At 41.9% G+C, this 26052-nt stretch overlaps 1 protein-coding gene across 23 annotated transcripts in view; it reads right to left on the bottom strand.

The window, feature by feature from the left end:
• ADGRL3 (adhesion G protein-coupled receptor L3) overlaps window positions 1-26052 on the bottom strand; it is a 524429-nt gene that overhangs the window by 192607 nt on the left and 305770 nt on the right. For all 23 annotated transcript variants that reach the window (XM_038178121.2, XM_072037083.1, XM_072037080.1 and 20 more), the window contains one exon: window positions 22457-22566. In XM_038178121.2, coding sequence (XP_038034049.1) covers window positions 22457-22566 — 110 coding nt within the window. The remainder of the gene's footprint in view (window positions 1-22456; window positions 22567-26052) is intronic.

The following is a 26052-nucleotide window of genomic DNA, read 5'->3' as shown; positions in this document are numbered from 1 at the left end:
GAGCACATTACAATCTCTTGTTTTCTCTCTCTCTCTTTTTTGGGAGAGTGGGGGTTGTGAAACTTGACTGTGTGTAAGTTAAAAGCAAAATACAACCCCCCACACCAAATTAGATATTTTAAAATATTTAAATAATAATAATTTAATTCCAAAGCCACATACCCTGTGGACTGGACTTGCAATTTTAACTTCTCAAAAACTTGTTTCACTACTTAAAATTCTGGTCGTCTCTGATTGCATCACAACCAAATAGAGAGAGAAAATACCAGCCAAAAAGAACAAGGCTCATTTTCCTAAAGAAAAGAGATGAAACAATAGCTTCATGACTTATGTGCACTGAAAAAAAAAAAATAGTTTTAGAACTATATATATCGTCTCAACTTGTCATGCTGATTCTCCTAAGCAAAGGCTTTCAGAGATAAAAAGGTATTTTGTTTTCACTTGGTAAAAGTTACGAAAACAATATCAACACTAAATAAAAAGTAAAAATCCCTAAGACAGTCGGTTTTGCTGTGAAGAAAGATGGCTTTTTCAGGAATGTACCTTGTTTTGTTCCTCATAATCCTATTTTAAACACAAGCCTCACAGATGTTGCAAAACTGCTTCTCTCAACATTCCTGTTATGTATGCTGGGATTAAAAAAATCCCGAATTGTGGATCAACAAGCCAGCAACAGCACTTCCACTGGGGGTGTGACTGCCACAGCTGCAAAGATAACAGGCAAGGAAATGTACTGTTGCTTTTGATGGTACTTTTCCTATAGCAATGCCCCAGGGCCTGAGTGGAAACAGGCAATGGTCCACTGCTAATGTGAGAAAAGACTGCTCTCCCGACAGCTTGCAAGCTAAACAAACAAAATAGCCAGGGTTAATTAAAGATTGACTAAGATTCCCATTTGGGAACAGTGGCAGGAAAGTATTTCCTGATTTGTTGAAGGTCACTCAAGGAAGCCATGGAAGAGATAGGAAATAGTGCCAAACCTGGATTTGAGGGCTTTAACCATAGTCAAATATCAAATAAGAAACAAGTGCAAGGGTAAGGCGTGTCCATGGATCCTTTCCTCAAGAGATGGTAACTGCAAATGCAGCTATTGGCACCCTTCCAGTGCATTGCATGCAAGATGGCAAGGACGCCTTGCCAGGTACTTTTAAAGGGTGGGGGGGGATCACACCACGGCAAATTTCCTTTTAGAGATCATAGAAACATGTATAATGGATAATTCTTCTGTCCATCTAGTCCTGCAGCTTCAGTGTTGTGAACTCTCATGGATCACTTTCCTCAGGGCAGAGCATGGAGGGGTCAGATTCAGCTGCTGTCATTCAAGCCTTTGATGTGTTTTCCATGAACTCAGAGCTATCTCCTCTCTTGCAGCCTGCCTGGATGCTTGCTGATTGTCGTCAGCAAAGCCTAGGTGAGACTAGAGAAAGACTGTGCATGAGGGAATCTGACTGAAGGGACTGAAAATGTTTCTTACCTTACAGCATCGTTTTCAGCTGTTTGGGCTTGCCAGTTTTCCATGCACTTCCCAGTGACAGACTCCCCAGTACATTCAACTCCGAGGGGTTGGTTCTTTGAGTAGCAGAAGGAAGAAAAGCCTGTGTGGGATGTTTCTCGGTCTTCTTCAGCTTGTCAAAAGCTTGTTTCTTTTCCCTATGAGAGCCAGGCCTGGCCTCCGCCATTTTAAGGTCGAACTCCCAGAACGGGCCACACATGTGACAACCATCAGGAGGTTAAATCTGATCACAACACAGCTGCTCCCTTTTACACGTCAGCTCCCAAGAGGAGGGGCCGTGGTCTGTACCCTAGACAAAGTGCCAGTTGCCTTCTGGATGCACTTCAAGTCACCACAATGCTTGGCAAAGACCCTGAAGCATCTCCCCCAGGCACCCCGTTGTTGGAGCAGCTGTCTGTGAATGGACCTGCTGACGGTACCCATCCCGGGAATGGGAACAGCCAAGGAGGAAACAGCCTTCATCTCCAGCAGTAAAAGCTGCTGAGATGCCACCAGCACGGTCACCAGTGGTGAAGCATTGTTGTGAAGAAGGCCTGAGGCAGCTGGGGATGGAAAGGGGGGGTGTTGCTCAAGGGCACCAAATACAGGGAAACAACATGGGGTTGGAGCCATGGCCCCTGTGGAAACTGGTCCAAGGGTGCTGCTGTCCTTTGCATCACTAGCAGAGCACCAGGGCATATGGTGCTCTCCCTGGTGCTCCTTCTTCCCCATTCCTGGTGTCTACACAGCCTGATAGATGCCAATTTAATCACGAGGAAGAGTATGTGCCAATTCACCACTAATTTGACACAAACAGAGCTGCCCCAGGTTGCAGTGGCAAATAGATAAAGGCCTGTTTTCTTTTCTAGCGATGGCAGAGGAATTGAACAATCAGCGAGATGCCACCTTCAAAAAGCACAAACCAGATTCACCAGAAGTAGAAAATACAACAGCGAGAGCAGTAGCAAAATGAGATTTCAGATGCTTCAAGAAGATAAACGCCAAGATAGACAGGTACCAGTGGGGCACAACAGGGTAGGCCCTCTGTTATGTTTTCAGCTTTGCCTGGCCATGATTGCACGAGTAGTGTGATATTTGTGATATGCACACATGCACACAACAACTTGTCACAAGAGCTTTGACTCTGAATCCTACTGTAAGGGCAGCAATAAGCCTGATAGATTACACAAAAAGTCACAGAATCATCTAGGTTGGAAGAGACCTCCAAGATCACCGACTGCAGCCTCTGACCTAACACTAACAAGTCCTCCACTAAACCATATCACTGAGCTCTACATCTAAATATCTTAGCATATTCATGCAGTAAGGACAGAAAATAAAGAAAACAGCAACTCCTTCCCCTTTTCCCCTCCCCAAGAAACAGCATGGCATGTAGTTCTTTCCATGAAGGGGTTAAGTGGCTCTGCAAAGCATATCTTGCTACCGCTGCTCACACCAAGGATAAATAGAGAATATTTGGTGTTCAGAGAGGACCTCCGCTCCGAACACTGCAGTCCTCGGGGAGGAGCTCTGGGAGCAGCTCAGCATGATATTTTTTTGTTACTTTCTTTGTTAATAAATCTAAAGGGGACTTTGGGCTTTACATGCAACACGGACCTTATTTATAGAGCAGGTCAGGGAAGACTCCTGCTCACAAAGTCGATAGTGGAAAATGGCACCGCTGTACACAGTATCATCACACCAGGGACCTGAGTGTGCAGAGTGCTGAGCTTGTTGACTGTAATCAAAATTTCTGATTCGTCTTCCAACCTTTAGCCATATAATGACTATGTTTCACAAGCAGAAAACTGGAACAGAAAATAGTAGCCAACAGGTTAGGGCATAACTGGGTCTCCTTCTGGACCATCAGGATTCATCCAAGCCACATCCAGTCAACACAGCGTTTGCAATCATGACCTTCTCTGGCAATTACAGCTCCACTTTCCTTTTAAAATGCTTTATCCAGCAACGATTTTGCAGCTCCATGAAGCATTCCTGATTAGATTTTCAACACTGTTACACATGAGGTCTCTTGTACAGAATAGTTTCCACACAGAGAATGTGAGAATTGCCATTCAGCAGTTTTCAGTGCACGTTTGGAAGAAAAATAGAAAGAGAAAAATAATATATATATATACACACACTTTTTTTTTTTAAAGGACTTTAGAAGTGCTCGAAAATTCTTTTAAAACAAGTCTAAGGCTTTTTTTTTCTTTCTTTTTTTTTTTTTTTCTCAACATGTGCATTTAAGCAAATGCATATAAATAAATTAATGTGTGTCCAGAGCACAAATTTAACTCATGGGATCATACGTGTTCAGAAACTGCAATCCAAAATTACAACCACCAATAGCATCATCATAGGCTATTGCCCTCAAGTTTTATGGCAAACAAAGGAGGAACAAAGAGACTTCTCAGCTTCTCCAAGATTAACTCTACATATTGGAGTTGGGGATAGGAAATACGAATGGGATATCCAACAGTCTGTAAGAAACCTTCAGATCTTACCAGACAAAGCATTACAGTGGACATTTTAAAGAGAAAGGGGAAGAGGAGAGATGCATTATGACCAAAATAATTTGCAGTCCAATAGGAAGAACACTGAGTTTACTAGTGTGAACTCATTGCTAGTTTATTTAGAAGCAATATCCAGCAGAAGGAAGGATGGAGAGAGAGATCTTGCACCTGCTAGAAGTCCAGCCTCTAGCACCAACGTGAAGCTGTAAAGCCAAACCCTGTTTCCTTCCCAGCAATGGAAATCTAATACTAGGGAGTCAGGGTATTAGCAAGAGCAAACTAGGAATGACAAAAGGAAAAAAAAAAAAAAGAAATTAAAAAAAAGCATGATTTGTCCTCCTTATACCTTCACATTGCAATGCTTCTGACCAAAGTATAAAATGTTGAGATGCAACTGGTTTAAATTATCTCCATAATCACAGACAGCCTTCTTATCCCTAGGATGCTATGTGGCAAGCCTGGGCATCCCCTGAAGCACTTTTCAAACAGCTTGCATTTGGCAGCTCCGTTCTGCCACCAGAAGCTAGGAGAACAAAAACCCCAGGCTGCAATTTCGGCTCTGCAGGTATACGCATGTGTTAGAGTAACAGCTTCATTTCAGGGGAGCAGGTATCAATAAGAGAGAGAGGTACTGGTGGTTTGTTCACATCAGCATTGGAAACTTCAATGTTTAGCAAAACAAACAAACAAAAGGAACTGGAAAAAATGATGGGACACAGACAAACAGCTGTCAGTTCCTATGTGGTTACTCTATTACTATGACTTTCAGCTGATATAGTTGTAACTCTTTTAAATCAATTAATTGAGAAGTTCAGATCAACCTACAGGTTCTACACTTACTGTCAAGTATGTACAGGCCTGCAGTCCACAGGCTTTTTATTATTTTATTTGTTCAATTTGCTTAAAAGCAATGAAATTTTAACATCAACACAGTTAGGGAAGCTCCACCCCAAGTAACTAGATGTGAGATTTTAGTATGTTGCTCCACTACCGGTGAAACAGTCAAGGATTAGTTCTTCTGGACAAAAAAAGAAAAAGAGAAAGAGTGCCCAAAAACTCTATTAATGATGACTTCACACTAAATGGAAGAAGACTATTTTTTCTATTATTTCACTTGCAAGGTTCACCTGCCAGGCTTGCTATTTTTCTCACTCATCCTTTCACAATTACTCAGTTGCTTGAGCAGCCAGGAGTATCACAGGCAGTACAAAATGTCCACTGCCAAGCACCTTTAGCAAGATAACCATCAAACAAGGCTGTATTAATCATTTCTTGCAGACTAAACTTTACAGAGTCATGACCAATTTTTTACAACACTTCACTACTTCTGTCTATTCCAAAAAATTGAGGGTTAAGTTGCATGCTGCAGGTACACAACAGAGTATTTATACTTCCAGCACTTCCCCCCTTTTTTTTTCTTTCTTTCTATTTTTTTTTCTTTTCTTTCCTTTTTTTTTTTTTTTTTTTTAAAGTCCACGTCAATTAGGTTTGGAGTCTGGCACACCAAGAAGTTGGAAAACATCTTCCACTGGTTTTTACTAGTGAAGCTTCACCTCTGTACAAGCATCACAGATCAGACATCTCCCTGAGAAACTACAGCGATTTTTGTTTAGATTTAGGATAAGAGGAGGGCTCAAAGGTTTAAGTAGCAGTGCTGAAATTCTCTTTTCTGCTCCAACCCATTTCAAGGCAGGCAAAAACCTTCCCAAAAGGCCAAACGGGAGCATTTTCCAGTCCAAAATTCAGGTCCACATAACACATTCTTTTTCAACTAGAAAGACAAGCAAGTAAAGCCATAGTTTTCTTTGCTTGCTGTCCAGAGCATCACTTGCTTTGCCATGGGTTTTTACAGAGCTGCCACACACCACCACAGAAATGTCTCTGCTGCAGGACCAGCTGAAAGGAGACATTGGGATGCTGCTAGCTTTTAATTTACATGTGAAAGAAATCCTGGCTTTTCCAATAAAATGTGTTTTAGAACAAGAGATATTTGCATATTTATTTTTAATGGAACTAACAAGCCACATAATAAAACCTACAATCAAAGGCAAAACACTATAACATTAATTTTCTCTTAGGTACCTCCAATTCAATATTTTCCGTAGCACATCATTCTTCGGGGCTTTAATGTCTATGCTTTTATAGACCTAAAACAATTCTTACTATTTCATTTAAAAGAAAACCTGCAGGGTGTGAAAAGGAGGCTCTAATTGACTTATTTTGTTTTATGACAAACTGTGTCCCCAAACTCTTTATGCAGTAAACTGAATTTTCAAACCGATGCTTATCATATGCACAATTCTTTCCAGAAATGAATTTTTAAAACACTGATACTGGACAGACGACTGGGGGTAAAGAGCTTGCCTGATGTTTTTAAAACTAATGGTTGCACTAAAAATGTCAGTCTGAAGAGGAAGTAACAATTTTGGCTTCTACTGCTAATTTCGTAGGTTTCAAAATTGTATTAGGGCTTTCATTTACTGCCAGCGTTAATCAGGAGACATATAGCTGTAGGTCAGTGCAATTATGTGCATTTAGAAGCAAGTCCATCATTTCTGCATAAGATTTTTCTTTTGAAGTGAAGAACGGTTTTACGGTGAATATATACTGTTATTCTTCAATAAAAGCTTATTCCTCCTTATTTTTAGATCCGTTACACACACACGATTCATTCTGGGAACTTGTGCAGTTGAGATTGGCGGGCTGTATTTAGAACAGAAGTTGTTCTCAGTTTGAGGCTTTCTTACTGATCATTAACTACCACGCAGCTGGCAATGAAATCAACCTCACAATTGTCTTTTGAATGCGATAAACACGTAACTGGGTCATATCATCGCTGTGAATCATCTGTAGCCGCTTTTACATCATGTAATTTAATATCCATTTGTAGAAGAGCTGACACTACCGCTCTATTCTTGTTCAATACTGGAAAATTTAATTGGCTACCTATCTGACTTCAGGCAAACGGTGATATAAACCAGACAAACTCTCACCTCTTGACCCTATTGATTGGCCAAAGTAAAACACACCGTGGATGCCGCAAAAGCCATGTGAGCATTAAGTTAGGCTAATTCTGCATTCCTGGGACTGAGCAGCCCTTCAGTACTCTCTGCCAGCACGACGAGAAAAAGTTATGAAAAAAGGGCCTGAGCTGAGCGATTAGCAGTAAATCCAACGCTCTACAAGCTGACATCCTCCTGGAGCCTCGTCTTCCAGGAGACCCTCTGCTCCTGAAAGGTGAGGTCAACTGCAAGGAACAGCATTTGGATTTAAGAGGCTGAAGCTTGTAAAGCCATAGTCACATCCATGCAGGTATATTTATGGTAGAGTAAGCGAGAATCCGAGAAATGAAGTGGAAAGAGCATCGAAGGGGGAGAGGAAGGGTGAATTTTCAATAAAACCTCCCTGAATTCAGGCAGAGAGAAAAGAAAGTGATAAATAATCTCGCTGCAGATAGCTTGCATCTCCACACTGTTTAATGGCATCTTATACCCGATTTCCATGGACTCTGGATATCACATGAAAACCAACAAATCTTGGCTACCTGGGGCTCCTTCCAACAAATTCTGCTTTGCAATGAGCCTGTCAGCCTGCTCAGATTTACTCAGCCTGCAAACCGCGCCGCAAAGGTAACTGACTGCACATTAAATGGAGGAGCTCAGTGCTGGACCAGAAGCATCACAAGGAGGATGAGCACAGAGCAAGGGAAGAAGAAAGCTTTCATGTCTTGTGGAGCTTCAAGCACCCAGATTTGGGTGGTGGCAGGAGGTGCTGGCTGAGGTACTCTTGCCAAGGTACCTTATCCATATCTAAGTCTGCTTCTTCTCACCCTGAAGTCTATGGGAAAATAAATCCTTTAGGCATTGCACAACTCCCACTGCACTCCTGCAGAGGGTGAGGAAGACCCATAGAGCATAATATCTCGCTACAAAAAGACTAAGTATGCTTTTTCATGGGAAATCCTCTATATTCAGGTCTGCCCAACAGCACGACACAGGGAGTTTGTCCCATGCTTAGCAAACGACACTGCAGAATTCTGATTCTGCCTGATAAAAGTGAAATAAATTGTATTTTTTCCAATTAAAATAAATACCTAATGCAGTACTTCAGAAACTTCTTGGTTAACTTTACAGCTTTATTTTGATTCACTTATTTTCTTTTCCTGAAGAGAGGGCTGCGTAAATGCTGCACTGTTAAGGGAAAGAAGTTCAAACTTTATATAAGGGCTTTTTGCCCAGTGTCTCTTGGCATGCTTCCTTGGGTTTTAGATTGCTTTGTATGGTGAAGCATTACAGAATAAGATAACACTGTGTTATCTAGGCACTAAGGAAGGGCTTTGCGCTAAAGAAATTGAGCCAGAATTTCTTTTCAAGGAGAGCAGAGAGTGCATTTGAATAAGCACTAAATTCAGCAGGGGAATAACTAATATGATTGGTTTTAAAGATGCAGAAATGAATATTTTGATGTATTATGAATGTTGTGTGAATTTTAAAAAGCTGGAGGAAGAACGTACATGCTTTTTACTCCCATTTTCAGCCAACACGCTGTAGCAATTTTATAAATCAGAAAGTAAGCAAATGCTTGTGATTTTATTTTTGAAAGGCTACTATCACAAAATACCTTTGGCTCATTTGTTCTGGCAATATGTGCCTTAATGATGTATTTCACATCATAGCCAGCAAATGTTTTTGCAGCATGTTTTGTAGAAGTGATGAAGATTTTTAACAGCCTGTTCTCCACCAAATTAAGCACTGATCCTGCAGATGCTTACACAGTTTACTCGTTTCCACATAAGGCATATGCACGATAGTAAAATAGTAAAGATAGGCGCATGCTTAGAGAATGTAGTCTCCAAGATGGTCAGTCCAGTTTCTGAAGACTACTGGGCTGTGACCATCTGAATGTAAACGAGTTACACCTCTGCTCTCATCTGGATCGCTCTTCAAGAGCCATGCTTTTGTTCTGCAATGATCTTTCACATGTTGTGTTTGGAGAAACCATTTTATTTCTCAAACAAAGCAATGCAACTGATATTGACTGAAAAGAAAATCGGCTTACTGAAGGAAAATGCAGTATTTTCTACAAAGCCAGGCACCTGAAAAAGCACTCATCAATGTCATCACGATACGCACTGGTCTTAGGTTACAAATCGGCCCCTTACAGTAGCACTGCAAAAACTTCTTGAATCTTCAGGTAGGAAGTTATGCAGGACCTCCATTAACCAAGGCCCCTTAGGAAGGGCTGACCAATACTTGCGCTTGCAACCATGAATCTCACCCTTGCCCAGACAGGTGCAGCTCTCACCAAGCTGAGCTGAAAAAGAGCAGGATCCTCTTACACCGGAATTGATGTTTGCTCACAGTTTTCCATCATGCAGTATTTCATGGTCTCCATTTTCAGGTTATTAAAATAGGATATTATCCAACAAGTGGAGGGGAAGAAGGGGTCAGGGAGTTGGTTCCTGTCTCAGACATGGCAGCTAAAGCTGCTGAGCAACATGTGTTTCTCATTTGAAATGTATCACTCATTCTTAAAAACAATAATACATACCATCTGTTGTAGCCATTCATAATTGATAAGATTTGGGCTGACTTTGACTGTGAAAACCCATTTTAACATGAGTATCAACATGCACACGAAGAAGTGTTGCAAAGCAATTTGTTGTTCCTTTCCATACATTACAGCCAAGGATGGCCAACTGTCACTTGGCACACACAGGCTGCTCTGCAAACCCGATTCATCGAGCCATTGCAAGGCATCAGCATCTGCCCTCCAGAAAAATAGGTTAATAATTAGGCGCCGTTTCCCTCCAACAGTTAATAACCAGATTGCTAGATGCTTGTATGACTGGACAGAACGGTTGACTCTGTATCAACAGAGCTATTAAAATGCAAGGATACACAACAGAAAGCACTCTTTTTCTCATAAAAAGTAAAAAACTGAATGGTTGTCTTGTATACTCTAGGGCTGGTTTGAGACTTTGATAGCCATTTAATTTTGTCTCTGAGAAGAGAAGGGAGGATGGAGTGGTCCCCTTTGAGAAAGAAAAGCCTTTCCTTTGCACTGCAAATGTCTCTCCCTATTAACATCACCGCAGCTCAAATTTCTCAGCTCACAAATCCGAAGCCCCAGACTCACCCAATTTATTAACCAAGGCTACGCTGAGTCTAATGCTGCCCAATTTCAATCCGTACATTCAAATTACCTCCAAGTCAACGAGAAAACTCCCAGGTGTTTCAGTGGGCTCTCATCAAAAGCATGGGCTCGGAGACAGCTACACCTTTATTAAGCCCATTGTTGGCTTGGTTTTAAACTCCAGAAATTAAAGATGACAATTTGACCAGGATGTGTTTGCAATGGCCTCGATTTGAAACACTGACTTTTTGTTTCCAAAGCGCCAGCGTGCGGATTTGTCACTTTATGATAATTGCTGTGTCCCCCCACACCACAGTCATCTGGAACATATTTAATTATTGACTTCATTTAAAACGCACACGGCATGTGCTCGCTCTTCTGAGCAAGCCTTTAAATGGACAAAGGCTGATTTGTTCCTTCTTCACAAATCCAGCCTCAGCATGCAAAGCTATCCCCGGTTTAGGTTTATGCTGTTTGTGTGTAGCCTATATAAAATGTAAACACGCTGACATTCATCAAGCTTTTAAGCACATGCCTAGGTGTAAACACACAGGTGGTCTCCCTGGGAAAAGCCCCAGCGAAACCTGGGGTACAACTGCAGACGTTCCCTGTACGTGCAGCCTGTGTAGTGGAAACACACCATGTGAATGAAACCTGCTGCCAGCACTCAGACACGACTGCATTTTCGCTGTTACATTTTAATGTATGACGCCTGCACATTTTTAGCTTTCTATCCAGTATCAGCGAACAGCCTTCCCTTTTTCAGGTGCTGCTAACCTGAGTATAAATACTCAGAGCAGCCACAGGACACAAAGGCAATTGAAGCAGGGCTAATTTCATTTTATGACAACAGAAGGACCACCAGTAGTGATTCTGTGCAATTTTACACCAAAGAGAGCCACTAGCCACTCCTTTCCTCTCTCCCAAGAGAGGCTACAATATCAAAGTCACGTACCTTACAATTTCAAGGTTTTGTGCCAAATCTTACCAATAATAAAAAAAAAAAGTCTCCAATATCACTTACATATCGTTTCCTGAATTTTCATCTCCTTAGGGTCAAATTTTCAAGCCTGAGTCTGCATTGGCTACAACGCCTTTACACACACACCTTCCCTCCTCCTGCCCCCCTTTTAGCTGGGCTGCAAAAACATGGGAAATGTCTCCTAAGGTTGCATTCAGAATAGCACTTAAATGCACGTTTTGTTGCTTTAAATAGTAACATAGGTGGAGTAACTCTAGAGTGTTTCATATATAGACATTGGAAGTAGATTTCCAGGGAAGCTTAGCTTTCATTAGGGCACCTCAATGTAACGGGCTCATTTTCAGAATCCCACAGAGTGCAATAGCTCCCATCCTGTTTAGCAGAGCTATTATTTTGCAGATCTGAACATCCGAGGTTTCTGAAGCTTTCAGGTTTGCGTGTCTGTGTGGTCCCACAGGCCTATGCAAGAGCTTAAATTGAAGAATGTGCAATTATTAATTTTTAAAGCAAAAGGATAAATGCCTGACACTGCTTCTACTGTGATAAAAAAAAAGAAAAAAAAAAAAAGACGACGACTTGGTGGATTATGCAGGGATATGCTAGCCCCAGCCTCTGCTGAACTAGTCTGTGCTCTCCAGCAAAGACAATAGTTTCACTATGACAGACCACTCAATGCACAAGAGGGGAAAAAAAATATTGAGAGTTAATGAGGCACTGCTGAATAATACCTTCACAGAAGCAGAGAGAAACCAGGTAGATGTCATCTGCAAGGTAAATTAAAATTATACATCTCTGAGGATTATCAGTGAAATTTGAGATCTGGAAGGGAATTTGCTTTTGATATTGGAAGGGATAAATACTCCATGTAAATCCTTTTATGTGGGTCTGTAGAGCGGAACAGAGAAATTAAAGATAAATGAGATTAAGGCGTTTTTTAAAACTACATTAGACATATTTAAGTTACCCATGGAGGGAAAAAGACTTTGGAGGAGGAGATTAGTTTAGACCCTCAGCAGTACATTCATCTGGGAAATCATTTGGAACAAATCTTTTCTAATCGGAATCGGTCGCTACCCCAGCTCCCAAAAGGCAGCCAGCCCCCCCAGCCCCCTTCAGGAACAACCTGCCATAACTGCACAGGCTTTCCTCCAGCTAGATAGCGTCTGTAGGAAATGCACGAGCCTTGCAGCTCATTGCAGCCAAGGTCTTCCTCCTGCAGTGCCAGGAGAGCTGATCTGGCAGCTGGCAAGGACATGAGCCCATTGAGCAAGTCAACATTTCTGCACTATCTGGCAACCGGCAAATTTTGGGTGAGGTTTAGGAAAGGAAACCCATAGAGATAAGTTATTCTGTTTCTTTTTTTTTTTTTTTATTCAAAAGGATGCCCTGGGGAGGGCCCCTTTGCCTCAGCTTCACACAAATCCTGCCATTTGATTCCTCTTGGAAAGGGAGACAGAAGCTAACCAAAATCAAATGCTGTGCAGTCTGTGTTTCTGTCTCCCTTGCCAGAGTTTGAGGTATATACAACTATTATGGTTTTATACAGGCCTATATTGTTATTAAAAGTTGACTGGAAATGTTGTTAGCAAGGAAAGTGGAGGAAATGAGTAAAAAAAGTAATACATTCAGATCCATTTGGCTCTCTTCCTGGGAGCCCTTTTAATATAAAGAAACTCAACAAAGCTGTATTTTTAGATCTGGAAAGATGCGTTTTACTATTTCGCACACTAAAGGGATTTACCTTAATACACTCAAAATTTCCCCCTCCCTCCTCCTCCCTGATGTGCTAGAAGAAATGAACTTCAATCCTAAACTTAACCACTAGATACAGATATCCCCTTTTCCCTATTGGCCAGAATAAAAACCAATAAATGTATTTCATTTCTTTTGTGGATTTATAATAGCACCTGGCAAGGATGGTCTTAATCTCCTTACACTGCTTGCACCAATGACAGAAACCTTTGCGGTATTTATTGAGAGAGAGATGAAAGGATGATACGAGTAAAATCTGGAAATATAAATATTATCTTCATGAAGATCTGTTATAAAATATATGAAATCCATATCGGCCTCTCTGGAGGGTGCTCGGCGTAATAGCGCAATTTAGACAATAGGTTGTTAAAGATGGGAAGAAATACATTCCTCTTAATGACACAGAATTGTTCAGAAACAATTGTCAGCTATGGGGTCATGGTTAGACAGCCAATTGGTGGCAAATACCTAGAGGTACACCTGTCAGGAGTAGAAGAGAAATACCGGTTAGTACAAAGGACCTAAAGCCGGTGTTTTTTTCCTGTATGTACAGCAGACAAGCGTGATTGCAGGAGCCAGACTGCTATGTTTTCTAGCCATCTTTGTTAATTAACCCTACAGAGATATATTTCAAAAAGTAGAAAGATGTTCCATTATTTGGATACGGAATCACCAGCCACTTAGGTGGGGGAAATCATGGATTATTAATGTATTGAGGAATTGGCCAGAATTTCATTATTCTTTCTGCCCAGCATGGTTACAATTTCCATTATTAGCTGAGATACTATCAATTACTCACTGTGCTGGAAATGGGTGCGACAAAGATGGATTTCTTGAAAAAGATGAACACCTTCAGAAAGCCTTGGGTTGCTAGAAACCTGGCACAAACTTTGCTGATACTGAAAGAAAGCTTCCCAGTGCCTTTAAAGACTTTTTGATTCAGACGCAAAGGCACTCAGACAACAGATTTAAAGATTTTTAAGCCAATTTTAGTGGAAGTGACTAAATAAACCCAGAGCAATGGTGTACACTTTCTCACCAGAAGTGGGACAAGACTGGGAATAACAGTGCTCTGAAGTCACGCTGGTAATTAAGTTACTCCCTTAGATTCATAATCTTCATAAAATGAGATAAATCTCACTTTTCATCACAGTTTTCCATCTTCAGCTTCCATAACAGAAACCAGTCATGAAGGCCTGAAGGAGAACTGACAGAGGTCGACATCAAGGAGAAGATCCAACATGAGAAACTCACAGCATTATCTATGGTTAAGTCTTTGACTTATTTGAAGTTCAGGGCTCTGCAATGCAAAATTTGTGAGCAGGAGATGATGGTGGGGATGCAGATACAAATGTACTATCTGTTCCTCTACCACAGGAACCTTTTCAGATTATCCAAAGAAAGGAAGAAACCTTCTCACAAGCGTATTTGCTAAAAACTGTAATGAACATTAAGCTACTGTCATGCTTAGCATGCTCCCCGACATTCCCCTCAATATGTTTGTGAATTTTACTTTTGCAAACGTGTCACTGGTCTCCATTTCACTTTACACCTACTTACGAATTAATTGGAAAGGAAAAAAAAAAAAATTCTTCTTAATTATATCTGTCACCAGGAAAAGAATTGCACCACTGCTGCTGTTTCTCTCACATATATTCAATGTTTCCTAAAAGATCCTCAGGATTTTCCAAAGAAATGGAAAAAGAAGTTCTGAATTTCCCTCAAAAAAAAAAAGTAAGCAAACCTAAAGTCATTTTTCTTGCCTTAAGTCTTTGTGTTTGGGCTGCGGGTGTTAAATTTGTGTCACGTGTAGCCCAACACGTTGTGCCATTCAGACACCTGTCGGCAGATCATGCTCCTGGCTGCTGCTCTCACAGTTCATCATGTAACTGGTCAGTTCAGCCTTCAGTTAAAAAAGCCATTTTGTAATGCTGCAAAAAAAGAGTATTTTTCTTTGGACTGAAACACAAAAAGTCTGGAAGTAATGAAAGTCTTACAATAGGGATGACAAAGAAGAATGTGGAGGGGTGTACATCCTCCTTGTGGTCAAATTAAACTCTCCCCTGCTATCTCCTGTAATATTTTGGTCTTCACTCTGCTTGAGCGTGAGACCTTCAACAACTATGAAGCTTGTAGGTGTCTGGCTCAAATGTCAGACTTCATTTTAAGGCTTACTTCGCTTCCATGATTACTTAGGAGTGCAGTTTGAAAACAGGATGGTCAGAGAAGTAACTCTCAAATATTCACATGACTAAACGGGTACTTACTGCGGCAACTCTTCCATAACAATCTGCTAAGCTACAAAGCCATTTTTCTAACCAATATTAATACATGTCCATCACACTTTGTCCTTACTAACTTTCACAGCAAATGTGGAATAAAACACCCTCGATAGCTGACAAGCTCATGGATGCCCAAGCTGTAACCTTGTCCAACCTTCTTCCCCTGACGCATTTCAGATCTAATCCAGTTCAGCTCAGCAGAAACATTATGATGTCTTTTCCAGTAAATACATGTGCACAATTCAAAGACACCAGGGAACACACCCTGTCGGGCATGCAGATAGGATTTTCAGAAGCAGCATGTGCTGTAAAGACCAACACATCAGGTAGCGGAGGCATTTCAATACGCTAAACCTGGGTGGTGAGCCAGTTCAGGCGCTGACCTGCCAAACACTCAAGAAAAATAAAAGAGAAAAAAGATGACTTTTCACAGAAACACTATGATGGCACAAGTTGGGGAAGAAGTGTCCCACAATCTAGAGGAAAGGACAGAGATGACAAGAGCCAGCAGGAGCTGGCTTTTCATAGGAACATGCTGGAAATTATGGATGGAGCAGGTCATGGTGGCCTTCGTGATACAGAATTGGCTAAGATTTGTCCAACTTCTCAGGAGAAAATCCACAGTACTCTGCTGACAGCAGGCCTTTAAACAAGTATGCATTACAGACATAAACACTTTAAATCACCTTGTTCTTTAATTTTACTCGAATTCAACTCATATTTAAAAATGAAGCACGTTGTCGTACATCTCATTGACTTCACCATTTCTCACACAAAAAAAAATATTAAAAAATCTTTTCATCATCTCAGGCTACTCTCAAATTTTCAAACACATTTATTTCCCCCAGCTGTCAGCATGTAGTTTCCCTCCCATTCCTGAAAACCTCACATTCACCTATTTCACAGATAGCTCACGAATTTCACAGATAGCTCAGCCTCCAGGCTAAGAGGCTTCAGGTTCGCAAAGCCCCGCAATATCGAGTTATTTTAATTAAGGGTGCTTTCCAGGCAGCTATTGTCTATGTGCACTCTCCCCACCAGTAAATAGTGAAAGAAGACTGATAGGGGAAGTAACAGGTCCTTTGTTTCTGCCTCCTTGGACAAAGGACCGACAAGCAAAGCTGAGAATTTCAGTGCATACAAAAGAGGGTTTTTGGCCGCAGTGCCCGTGAAATTGTATGCCTTGGAAGAAAGGCAATTTGTCAGCAGGATACAAAGTAAAGAGTCTTTGCTCAGAAATAATCATAATGGGTACTTAGTTATTTTTTTATTATTATTATTGTTCCCAGCCCACGCGCACAAATCATTTATTTAACTAAAACAAAGGATGCCTGGCTTTAGAGGGGAATTCACTCTTTACTGACCAAAGTGTCAATAGCCTTGTTTAATCCCTTGGCATTTTCTCCGTTTTCTCTGGGGGAAAGTTCTCTTGGGAAGAAAAAGGGAAAAAAAATAGAGCAAAAGAAACTGGAGAAGCCACAAGCTCATTTGTTTACCAAAATATGGCATTGTTCTCGGTGGGCACACGCTGCTTCTCAAGCAATAGGGAAGGTGTCAAGAAAACGCACAAAGGGAAAATGTGGAGGCCTCATAAGAGTCTTACAGCACTTCAGAAATAATTAAGAACCATGTTCTTGGAAAAAAAGTGGTCTCATTAAATTGTTTTCTGATTGTAATTTGCTCCCCCTTCTTTCCCTTTCCACCAGCAATCTCGGAGCGATGAAAATATCAGTTTGCTTTCTAGTGCTTGTATTCTCTTAAAAATGTCATTATTCAATTATCTGTCTATTCACTGGCCCTAAGGTCCAGCGGAGCAGATATTGTGAGCCTTCATTTAATGTTTTTAAATGCACTTCAGTCCACTTGTGATACAATAAAACTTTATTGAATTCTGTTCCCACATCACACTTACCATCCCTCACTTTTATTGATATGTGAGCCTATCTGCTCTTCTGTCAGCAATAAAAGGAATATTTCTAGCAAAGAAATGACCTTTCCTCCTATCAATATCGCAACTGGGAAATGTGATTTCAGTTTCCACATTTAAAAATAATAATAACAACAAAAAGTCTTAAGAAAAGATGAACACTGCTCCACCATTGTTTTCCTTCCCTTTATTAGCATTAAAAGACTAGGAAAATGTCTGCACGCACCAAAGGTATTTGATCCCTCTCTAACATTTATTACCTAGAGGAATGGAAAGGGAGGACAATTCATCCTGCCTCAGAAGTCACATTTTCCCCTTGCAGGAAATAGTCCTTGGAATAGATCTTTCCGATATTAAAACCTGGTAGTAGACTTGTCGCCCGGACGAGCTGCAAGTTATCACAGTGTGATATGATAGGTGAGGTGCTGCCATGCCCAGGGCATGAATCTCATTCCCTCCTGCTCCTGCAGTCCTTTCTATCAATGCAGCAACATGCTTGGGCCTGTGGAGCTCCCACCCTTTTTTTTTCCACTTTGCCCTGCTCTATACTTTCTAAGTCTCCTGCAGGTTTTCACATTCTTTAATAAAACAGCTGTGTTTTGAAGGACAACAGCACACAAGATTTTTTTGCTAACCTCAAAACCTAGAACCTAGGGGACTTCAGAGCTCAGGAAAAACTGAAGGTAAATTTGACCTAGCTATCCCCTTTCCAACAACATGACGGATCCACGAGAGCCTGAACGGTTGTCTGAAGGGGAAAATGAACAGACAAAACACTCCAAAAGACCTCTGCACTTCAAAGTCACACCTTTTTCCAAGCTGAAATGGAATCCAAATGTGGGCAGTCCCCAGGTTTCAGCTGTGGCCAGTGGGAAATGCTTGTTCACAGATAATCTCCCCGAGCTCTGATTTCAGGTGTGCCCCACCAAGTGCGACACGACGGCCACAGCCCACCTAACACACGTGCAAAGTGCAGAGGGTGTATTTGTACACAGGCTATATGTGCATAGGCAAAACCAGTATATTGGTTGGGATTTGTCAGATTATAAATTGAAAACGTATATTTTGATTGATATATTATGATGCTTACGATGACAAGTAGCTCAGCAGCTCTCCTACCACCATTAGTCCTGTGAGACTGGAGACTCTTGCTTGTCACCAGTCTTGTGTATGGATGGCACTGGATAAACCACTCATCTGCTTTCTGCACCAGCTCACAAGTAACACTGGAAGTCCCTTAGTACATTATAAAGATGAAATAAGGAAAATTATACTCCTAGACGTACTGTCACTATGAGAACAGGAGAATAAAAGCGCCATAAACAGACACATGCTGGAAGTGTTTCTGTGGTATCCACTGTCAGAGTGTTACACCCAGCTTCGCAAAACCACTTCCAACACGGCTGTTTCCATTACCCGTTTAACACTGCCCAGAAAAGAAAGAAGGGGAGACGGATGTGCTAAGAAATAACAATAGAATACGGGATCACAGGGATCCTTGCAACACGGGGTTTCTCATACATACACACAGCAAAATGTAGCTTAAAATGCAGTCTCAGACATATCTCTGCAGTGTGCCACGTCTCCACAACAATGGCAAGCTGCAGGTCTACAATAGCACATATTTAATAGAAAACCACGGAAAAGCTCTCTTGGTCCATAGCCATTAAAATAAAATTCAGCTGTAAGAAACATGGATTAAAAAAAAAAAAAGCAACAACAGCAACAACAACAAAAAAAAAAAACACAACAGTATTTCAGAAGAAAAGGAGAGGTATTTCAAAGAGACACCAGAGGATAAAAAAACAGTATCCACCAAGGTCTGGTTTAAGACAAGATTAATTTGGTGACTGTTTCTAAGATCAGAAAAATATGGTAACTGATGCCAGTGAAGCCTATCAAATTAGGTCATCTTTTTACTTGCTGCAATCACCTGCTGCTTTTCACCTGATTGTTATTATCAGAGAAAAAAAAAAAAAAAACAGCACAAAAACAACACACACGGTTTCTTGTAATGACTCCCCATTTATGTACATAGCATCTGCCGTCGCATAAACTTACTGCAGGGTCAGGAAAACGAGGAGAGGATAGGACTAGCTCTATAGTCATCTGTTTTCCCCACGCTGAGAGTAACTGCAGCCTCATGAAATGCTCCTTGTCAGGGATAACCCTAGCAAGCACACAGGAGTGCTACAGGGAGGGTAATATAAAGGGTGTTTTAAAATATATGAGCTACTGAAGTTAGGAGAGGAGGTTTTCCCCTCCTGAGAGGAAAGGGGGATATTTTCTTCTTGAAAATGTTCCACGTTATTGGAAGAGTGAAAAACGAAATTAAAATAAAATAAAATAAAAAAATCACAAGAGAAGCAGGCAACCCAACTGAGAGTTTTAAGTTCCGTAATTTTCCTCCGAGGGAGTGTATACACTAGCCCTTTATTGAGTGTAAGTGTCCAAGGTCAGTCCTAACATCTGTTAAAGACGACTCCTAAATGCTGCTCTGCTGAGACCCACATGAGCTCCCCTCTGCCACCAAGCCAGCGCTTGGCTAAACCCTATCTCAAAGTCCACAAGCAACCACTCGAAACCTTAGGGAGCAAACCATCCGACCTGACAAAGCAAGCTGGAATTGCACACAAATACATGTGCCTGCTGAAATATTAATTCCTTTGTTACGCAACTGCTGTGTTTCTTCAGGAGATGGCCATCTGGTAGATGCTGCTGTTCACCAAGGGCTTGGTGCACGGAGCTGCGGAGCAAATGCCAGTGGCTGAGCAAGGATTTCCCTGGCATTGCCCTAGCAGCCCTGAAGAGACCATACAGCCTGCTCCTCTCCTGCAGCCAAGCATCCAGAACTGTAGCTGGGGTCAGGTAGCGGTGCCAAGAGAAATGGATATGAAAGGACTTGGGCAGCAACCCAAATTGGGCTGAAGCACCTGGGCTTGGTGACAAGAACCCAGTGGGAGACGGTGCTTCTGTGCAGGACCAGCTGAACCATGGCAAATGGCTGAGGCGTCACCGAGGGGGAAACAGATTTTATCCACCAGGAGTAGCTTTTGTCCAGATACACCCTTGCTGACCTCGTTTTCCTGAGCTCACCCCGTTCCCTGCTGCTTGTATGGTTTTTGCTTGTGGCACTAGCCATGGGGTGCTCCTGTGGCCCACGTGAGGAACATCTGCTAAGCCACGCCAGCCATTTTCAGAGAGAAGAAGTAAAAGGCAGTAACAAAGCCAGGGAGGGACTGAAGCATGAGAAGGCCTTAGGTTTCACACTTAACAGCAGCAGATGAGAGTGCACGGTCTGCATGAAGGCTTGTGAGCCAACTTCCATGGTTCTACACTTGTGAGGATTTGACCCAAAATTTCTTAGTCAATGAAAGGACGCAGAACAATAAACCTGGGCGAAGGCATCCTATGTACAATATGCTTGTCCCCCACTTCCTCCCATAAGTCTACCCACATAGGCAGTATATTTGATTCATAAGCAAACAGAGCAAACAGCCACCAAAGTCACTAACTTAATTGCAAAGGTAGCACAGCTTGCTGTTGTTGTTGTTTTCCTCACATCATTCAGGTCATTAAAACACATTCAGTCCCTACTGTACATTTGGTACTGAGCAACCTCTCACAAGAGTTATTTTAAATCTTGTACATAAGGCCGATTAACACCTCGGGGCATAATATTCGCATATTACCTTTCTCACAAGGCACCACTATTCCTCTTTGTTTTATATACAACAAAGGCTACAGAGGGGTACTGGGTAATGACTATTGCTTTACCAGCCCAGTCTCAGGAGGGAACAGCATACCTCATGCAAATCACAAATCATAAGGAAATACAACCTGCTATGATAAGTAGAAACCTATCCCCCCTCACCCTCCCTACGCACAGCGTTGTTTGTACAATGAAAGACCTCATTTAGAGTGGAATACCTTCAAACCAGTCATTTGCTAGGGCAGACCTTAAGCCCTTAATGTCACGCTTCCCATGGGTTTAATAGCTCACCCCATAAAAAATATTCCATCACCGTATTTAGAAGCTGCACATTTTTGTGTAGAAAAATCAAATACAGACCCGCCGAGCAACTCCCCCCACCCCTTCACCCGAAGGCAGAGAGACACAGAGTCCCTCAGTGAAGAGAGATCCCTCTGCTCAGAGATGAGGTCTCAGCTGCAGCCCTCACTTTGAGGTTTCCAACTGCCACACAACAAACAAAACCCTCTGCAACCTTGCCATGTCACAGCGGCAGGCAGGCGGTCACCTACCACATGAGGAACTGCGAGGTTATCGCTTCCCCTCCAGACAGCCTGCCTGGTGTCCCTCAGCCATGTCTGCCCTCCTGCAGCCCATGCTTGAGGCAATGGTGCAGTGCCTGTTTGCAACGAGGATGCTCTTAATCCTCCAGCTGAATCTTAAATTTTGGCACATTGAAGTCTCCTGATACTCTCTCAACAAAACTCTGTGGCCTAAAAGCACCCATTCCTGAGCCTGTCTTCTTATTTTGAGAGGTATACTATGAGCTTTGGGTGTTGGCCTTTGCAAACAGAAAACCTAGAAATAGTGCTGTTATTCACTGCTCAGCTCTTTACAACTGCTAATAAAAAAGTACACTCCTGGTATTACCGGTCTTACTGCTTTTTGAGGTATGCCATTTCTGACAGTATGACCATAAGTGCATCTAACAGATTTGCTTTCCACGGAAAGCAAATTCTGAGGTACACTTAACTTTTTGCAACTCTGACATTTCCCATTCAGCCCGTCTTGCTGTAATCCCAGATGACTGTCTTTCTGCCCTCAAAAATTCAGGCTAAATGGCAAGTATGCAATTTGCCTTCATAATTTTTGAAGCTTACAAATTAGTAGTTTCTACCATCAAACATCACACTTCCCAAAACATAAGCTTTCTATCTTCTTGCTGTTACAATACTGTATTTAAGGCACTTATCAAATGTCACCAATTAAAAGGACACTAAAAGGAAGTGCACTGCTATTCAATGACAAGCATAAAGTTCTGGAAAGAGAAGCTATAAGCTAGCAATAATGTTTTATTCCTACGGTATATGCATTCACTATGTATACGCATTCACTAATGAAGCTTTACAAATGTTTTCCAAAAAGGTGACACATAACTGTAACACTGCATAACAAGGCAAACATGGGGTACTATTAGGATATTTTTAACCTAAGCACAAACGTTGCACAGAGGACAATTTTTCATATCTTATCACCTCAGTCTCATATGATGCACATAGTTTGTCATTGAGTGTTTATTTGTCCTCAGGCAAGAAGAGACAAGCTCAAGGCTGGCCCAATCTCCACAATAAATCAGTTCTCCATTAAAGAAACAAATGCAAATATATCAAGATACATACTGTAAGGGACACATTCGTACTGAACTTCTAGGTATTTATATGTCCCAGGGCAAGGGTCTGGAAACACATCAGGGCCAGCCACAACTGCACATTGGGTCCGATTACTGCATCTGAAAAGCAAAAGAAGAGAGTCAGAAAACAGCCTGGGCAGAAGGACAGGTCTGGCACATCTTCTGGCACAGCACCAGCAGGGGTGAAGATGCAGAAACTGGGACTTCAGCATCAGTTCGGGAAGCTCCCGTAGAGACCATACAAAGGCTGATGGCAAACACCGACACACGTCCCCATCAGCTTATCACCGCTCTTTAGGCAGCCATCTTCTTGCATGCTGTCTAAATTCCAGCTAATTCATACCCATAAGATAATACTTTGCCTGTACACATAACAAAGAGGTGTTTTTTGTTTTGTTTTGTTTTGTTTTTCAAAAGGGGAGATGAACAGTGGCAAAACCCCTTCCCCTCCAAGCAGTTCTTACAGCACCAGGAGCTATTTTTTTCAGAACAAGTTGAGAGGAAGATTTATAAAAAATGAATATGGGTGTGTGGCCCTCTAGTTCTTGAAATTAGCCTTAAATATCAGTGTCACAACTAAATGAAATGTAAAAGCTAAAGCAACAACATTTGTGGCAAAAATAATCACTGTATATTTTACGGCAGGCATAATAAATAGATTTTACAAAATATTTATAAAATGTTTCCACAAAAATAATCATCTTGAATAATGTTGTTTAATGCAAAGCAAAGACTGGAAACAGTAACACTGAGAGGAAAAAGAACTATTCACCAAGTACACTGTCTAGAAATATCTGCAGAGAGCTCTGGACAGATTGGAGAGCTGGGCGACCACCAACCGCATGGAGTTTAACAAGAGCAAGTGCCGGGTCCTGCACGTGGGATGGGGCAACCCTGGCTGTATGGACAGACTGGGCGATGAGATGCTGGAGAGCAGCCCTGCAGAGAGGGCTCTGGGGGCTGTGGTTGCCAGCAAGCTGACCATGAGGGCTACGAAGATGGTGAAGGGCCTAGAGGGGAAGACGTAGGAGGAGCGGCTGAGGGCACTGGGCCTGTTCAGCCTGGAAAGAGGAGGCTGAGGGGAGGCCTCATGGCGGCCTGCAGCTTCCTCACGAGGGGCAGTGGAGGGGCAGGCGCCGATCTGTTCTCTGTAGTGCTATCCAGTGACAGGACCCGAGGGCATGGGGTCAGGCTGTGACAGGGGAGGGTCAAGCTGAAAGTGAACATTATCCTCAGTGAAGGTCTTACTGTTCCCCTACAACCCTTCCCATTGCAGCACTTGTCTTTCAGGTGAAAAGCACACCCAGGCTGGGCCCTGAGAGATACCAACCCTGCAGCACATATGGCTCACAGTTATGGGTGATTGATTTGTACGTGTGTGTGTGTGTGTGAACACCCACATATGCTTCTGTTGTCATGGTACAAGCACTTCTGTGTACAACTTTCAAGTATTTGGGGGATACAAACATTCAGGAAACAGCAATCCTATGGAGAAAATTCCTTCACTTTTTTTTTTTTTAAACAAACAGGAGACAGAAATAAATATAATTAGTCTTTGATTTTTTATCCTTTTGCATGCCAGAAAGAGATCTCCTAAGGGCTAGACCACTACATTTACTTTCTCTAAGATGCTGCCTCCTCCGATGTGACACGGGACCTCTGACCCCACTGCTCTTCTGGCAGAAGCCACAACATACAGCACAGAACACATTTAGCTCTGCAGTGGAAATGCTTTGTGTTTACCTGAGGCTATAGTTTGTCAGGCTTAATGAGGATTTTATTTGAGCCCATAAATTAAAATTGATTCATTAGTCACTGCCTTAAGCTCCATAATTTCTTTAATTTTACGGAAAGATTAATAAGAGCTGATACGCTTGCTCATCAGGCTCTTTTGCTGGATAACAGATAATCCAGAGGGCTGGGATGTTTTCATGTTTTCTTGTTGAAAGAAGCCAGTTATCACAGCAAGTGACTAGTTTTATCATATACACAGAAACATAATTTTATTAAAAGAAAGGATGACTTTGTTGTCCTTACCCTCACTACTACCAGACAGGTGGCTTGGCTGGGATATCACAGGTAGTTTGGACTGTGTGAGTGGGCAGCCTTCCAGGAGAGGCACTGAACATCATCCAAAACTTCACTTTCAACAAAAATCCTTTACTGGGCTCAATGTGCCTTTCAAAAAGCAATTGCACCGGCCTAATCAATAGTTTCGCTGGCAGTAGGGACAACCCTGGCCATGTTACATAGAATATAAGAGCAATGGATCAAAGAGACATTTCAAAATCATGAGTCAGGATCCAAAATTATTAGGATTTTGAAAGGGGGGAGGAACATGGAAGAAGCAAGAACAGACACGTTTAGGGCTCATCTGCATGTGTTTTCTTGTTTTTCTGTCTGTAAAGAAGCGTTTGCTTTGAATGGCCAAGCCTTTCTCTAAAGCCATTTCTTTTTCATGCTTTCAAGGCAGCAAGAACTCGGAACCAGCATTTTGAATGCAAAAACCAGAAGCAAAAACACGCAATCTAGAAAGCTCCAGGTTCATAACCAACGTTTGAAAACCTGGGTTATAAGCCCAACTGCTTCAGGCTGCTAACACCAGCTTTAATATCCCCCGAGGGGGGATTCCTGTGTTCTGGAATATCACCACAATATAAGAGGTGAATGGGGAACATGGGTTGCTAGGATGGGCTTTTTCCCCTAACGCTACCAAGTGCTGCAGCCTCCCTGTACATTAGTAGTTCCCTACATAGAGGATGGCAAAACACTTGCCTACCAAGCACAGAAACGTCAGAAGAAGGTGAGATCAAACTGTCAGTGCCACCTGGGGAAAAACAACTGAAAACAAAATGAAAAACTCCCAAACAAAATCTGAAATACTAAGTGCCATCAGTACCTCACATAACTTTCAAAGAAGGGCTCATAAAAACAATAAATAAAATCTTTCCCACACATATTTCAGCACATTTCATACCAGCAGCAAAACTGTGCCCTGTACTTGGCATTTTGAGTTTCTTTTTAAGACCTCAAGATGAAACCTGCAGGTTTTCACTCCAGCATGCTTAAAGGAAGAAGGCAATTTGGTCTAAAAATGTCAGGAAAAAAAACTAATACCCATTCAACCAACTATTACTGTCAGACATCAGCCTACAAAAATTTTAAGGCAAGGAAGAGGTAAGAAACACTCATCGGTAAAACTTCGGTTGCCGTGGTTTTGCTCCTACTTTTTTCCACTTTTATAACAGCTTCTTGGTCTCTTTGGTTTTGTCATTTTTCATTCCAGACAGATTAAAGGCCCAGATGACACTAAGTGACACACAAGAGGTGACTTAGAAAAGGAGATGCATAAAAGAAGATGCATCTCAAGCCTTGAAAAGGGAGGGAAAAACATGTAATTGTACCTTATTCTTTTTCCAGCAAGCCAGCCCACGAGCAGCACAAGCTTTTCCTTCTAAATCACGGTATTTTACACTGATTTCTTGTGATTTCTTGGTGCTAATGGCAAAGCAGGCTCCTTTTATTTGCTGAGACGAATTAGGGCAACTGCAGCCAGGGAAAAGATAACTCAGGGATATGCCACCT

This window comes from Anas platyrhynchos, chromosome 4 (genome assembly GCF_047663525.1).
Source record: "Anas platyrhynchos isolate ZD024472 breed Pekin duck chromosome 4, IASCAAS_PekinDuck_T2T, whole genome shotgun sequence".
NCBI classification, from domain to species: Eukaryota; Metazoa; Chordata; class Aves; order Anseriformes; family Anatidae; genus Anas; species Anas platyrhynchos.
This window is presented reverse-complemented; position numbering and strand designations above follow the sequence as displayed.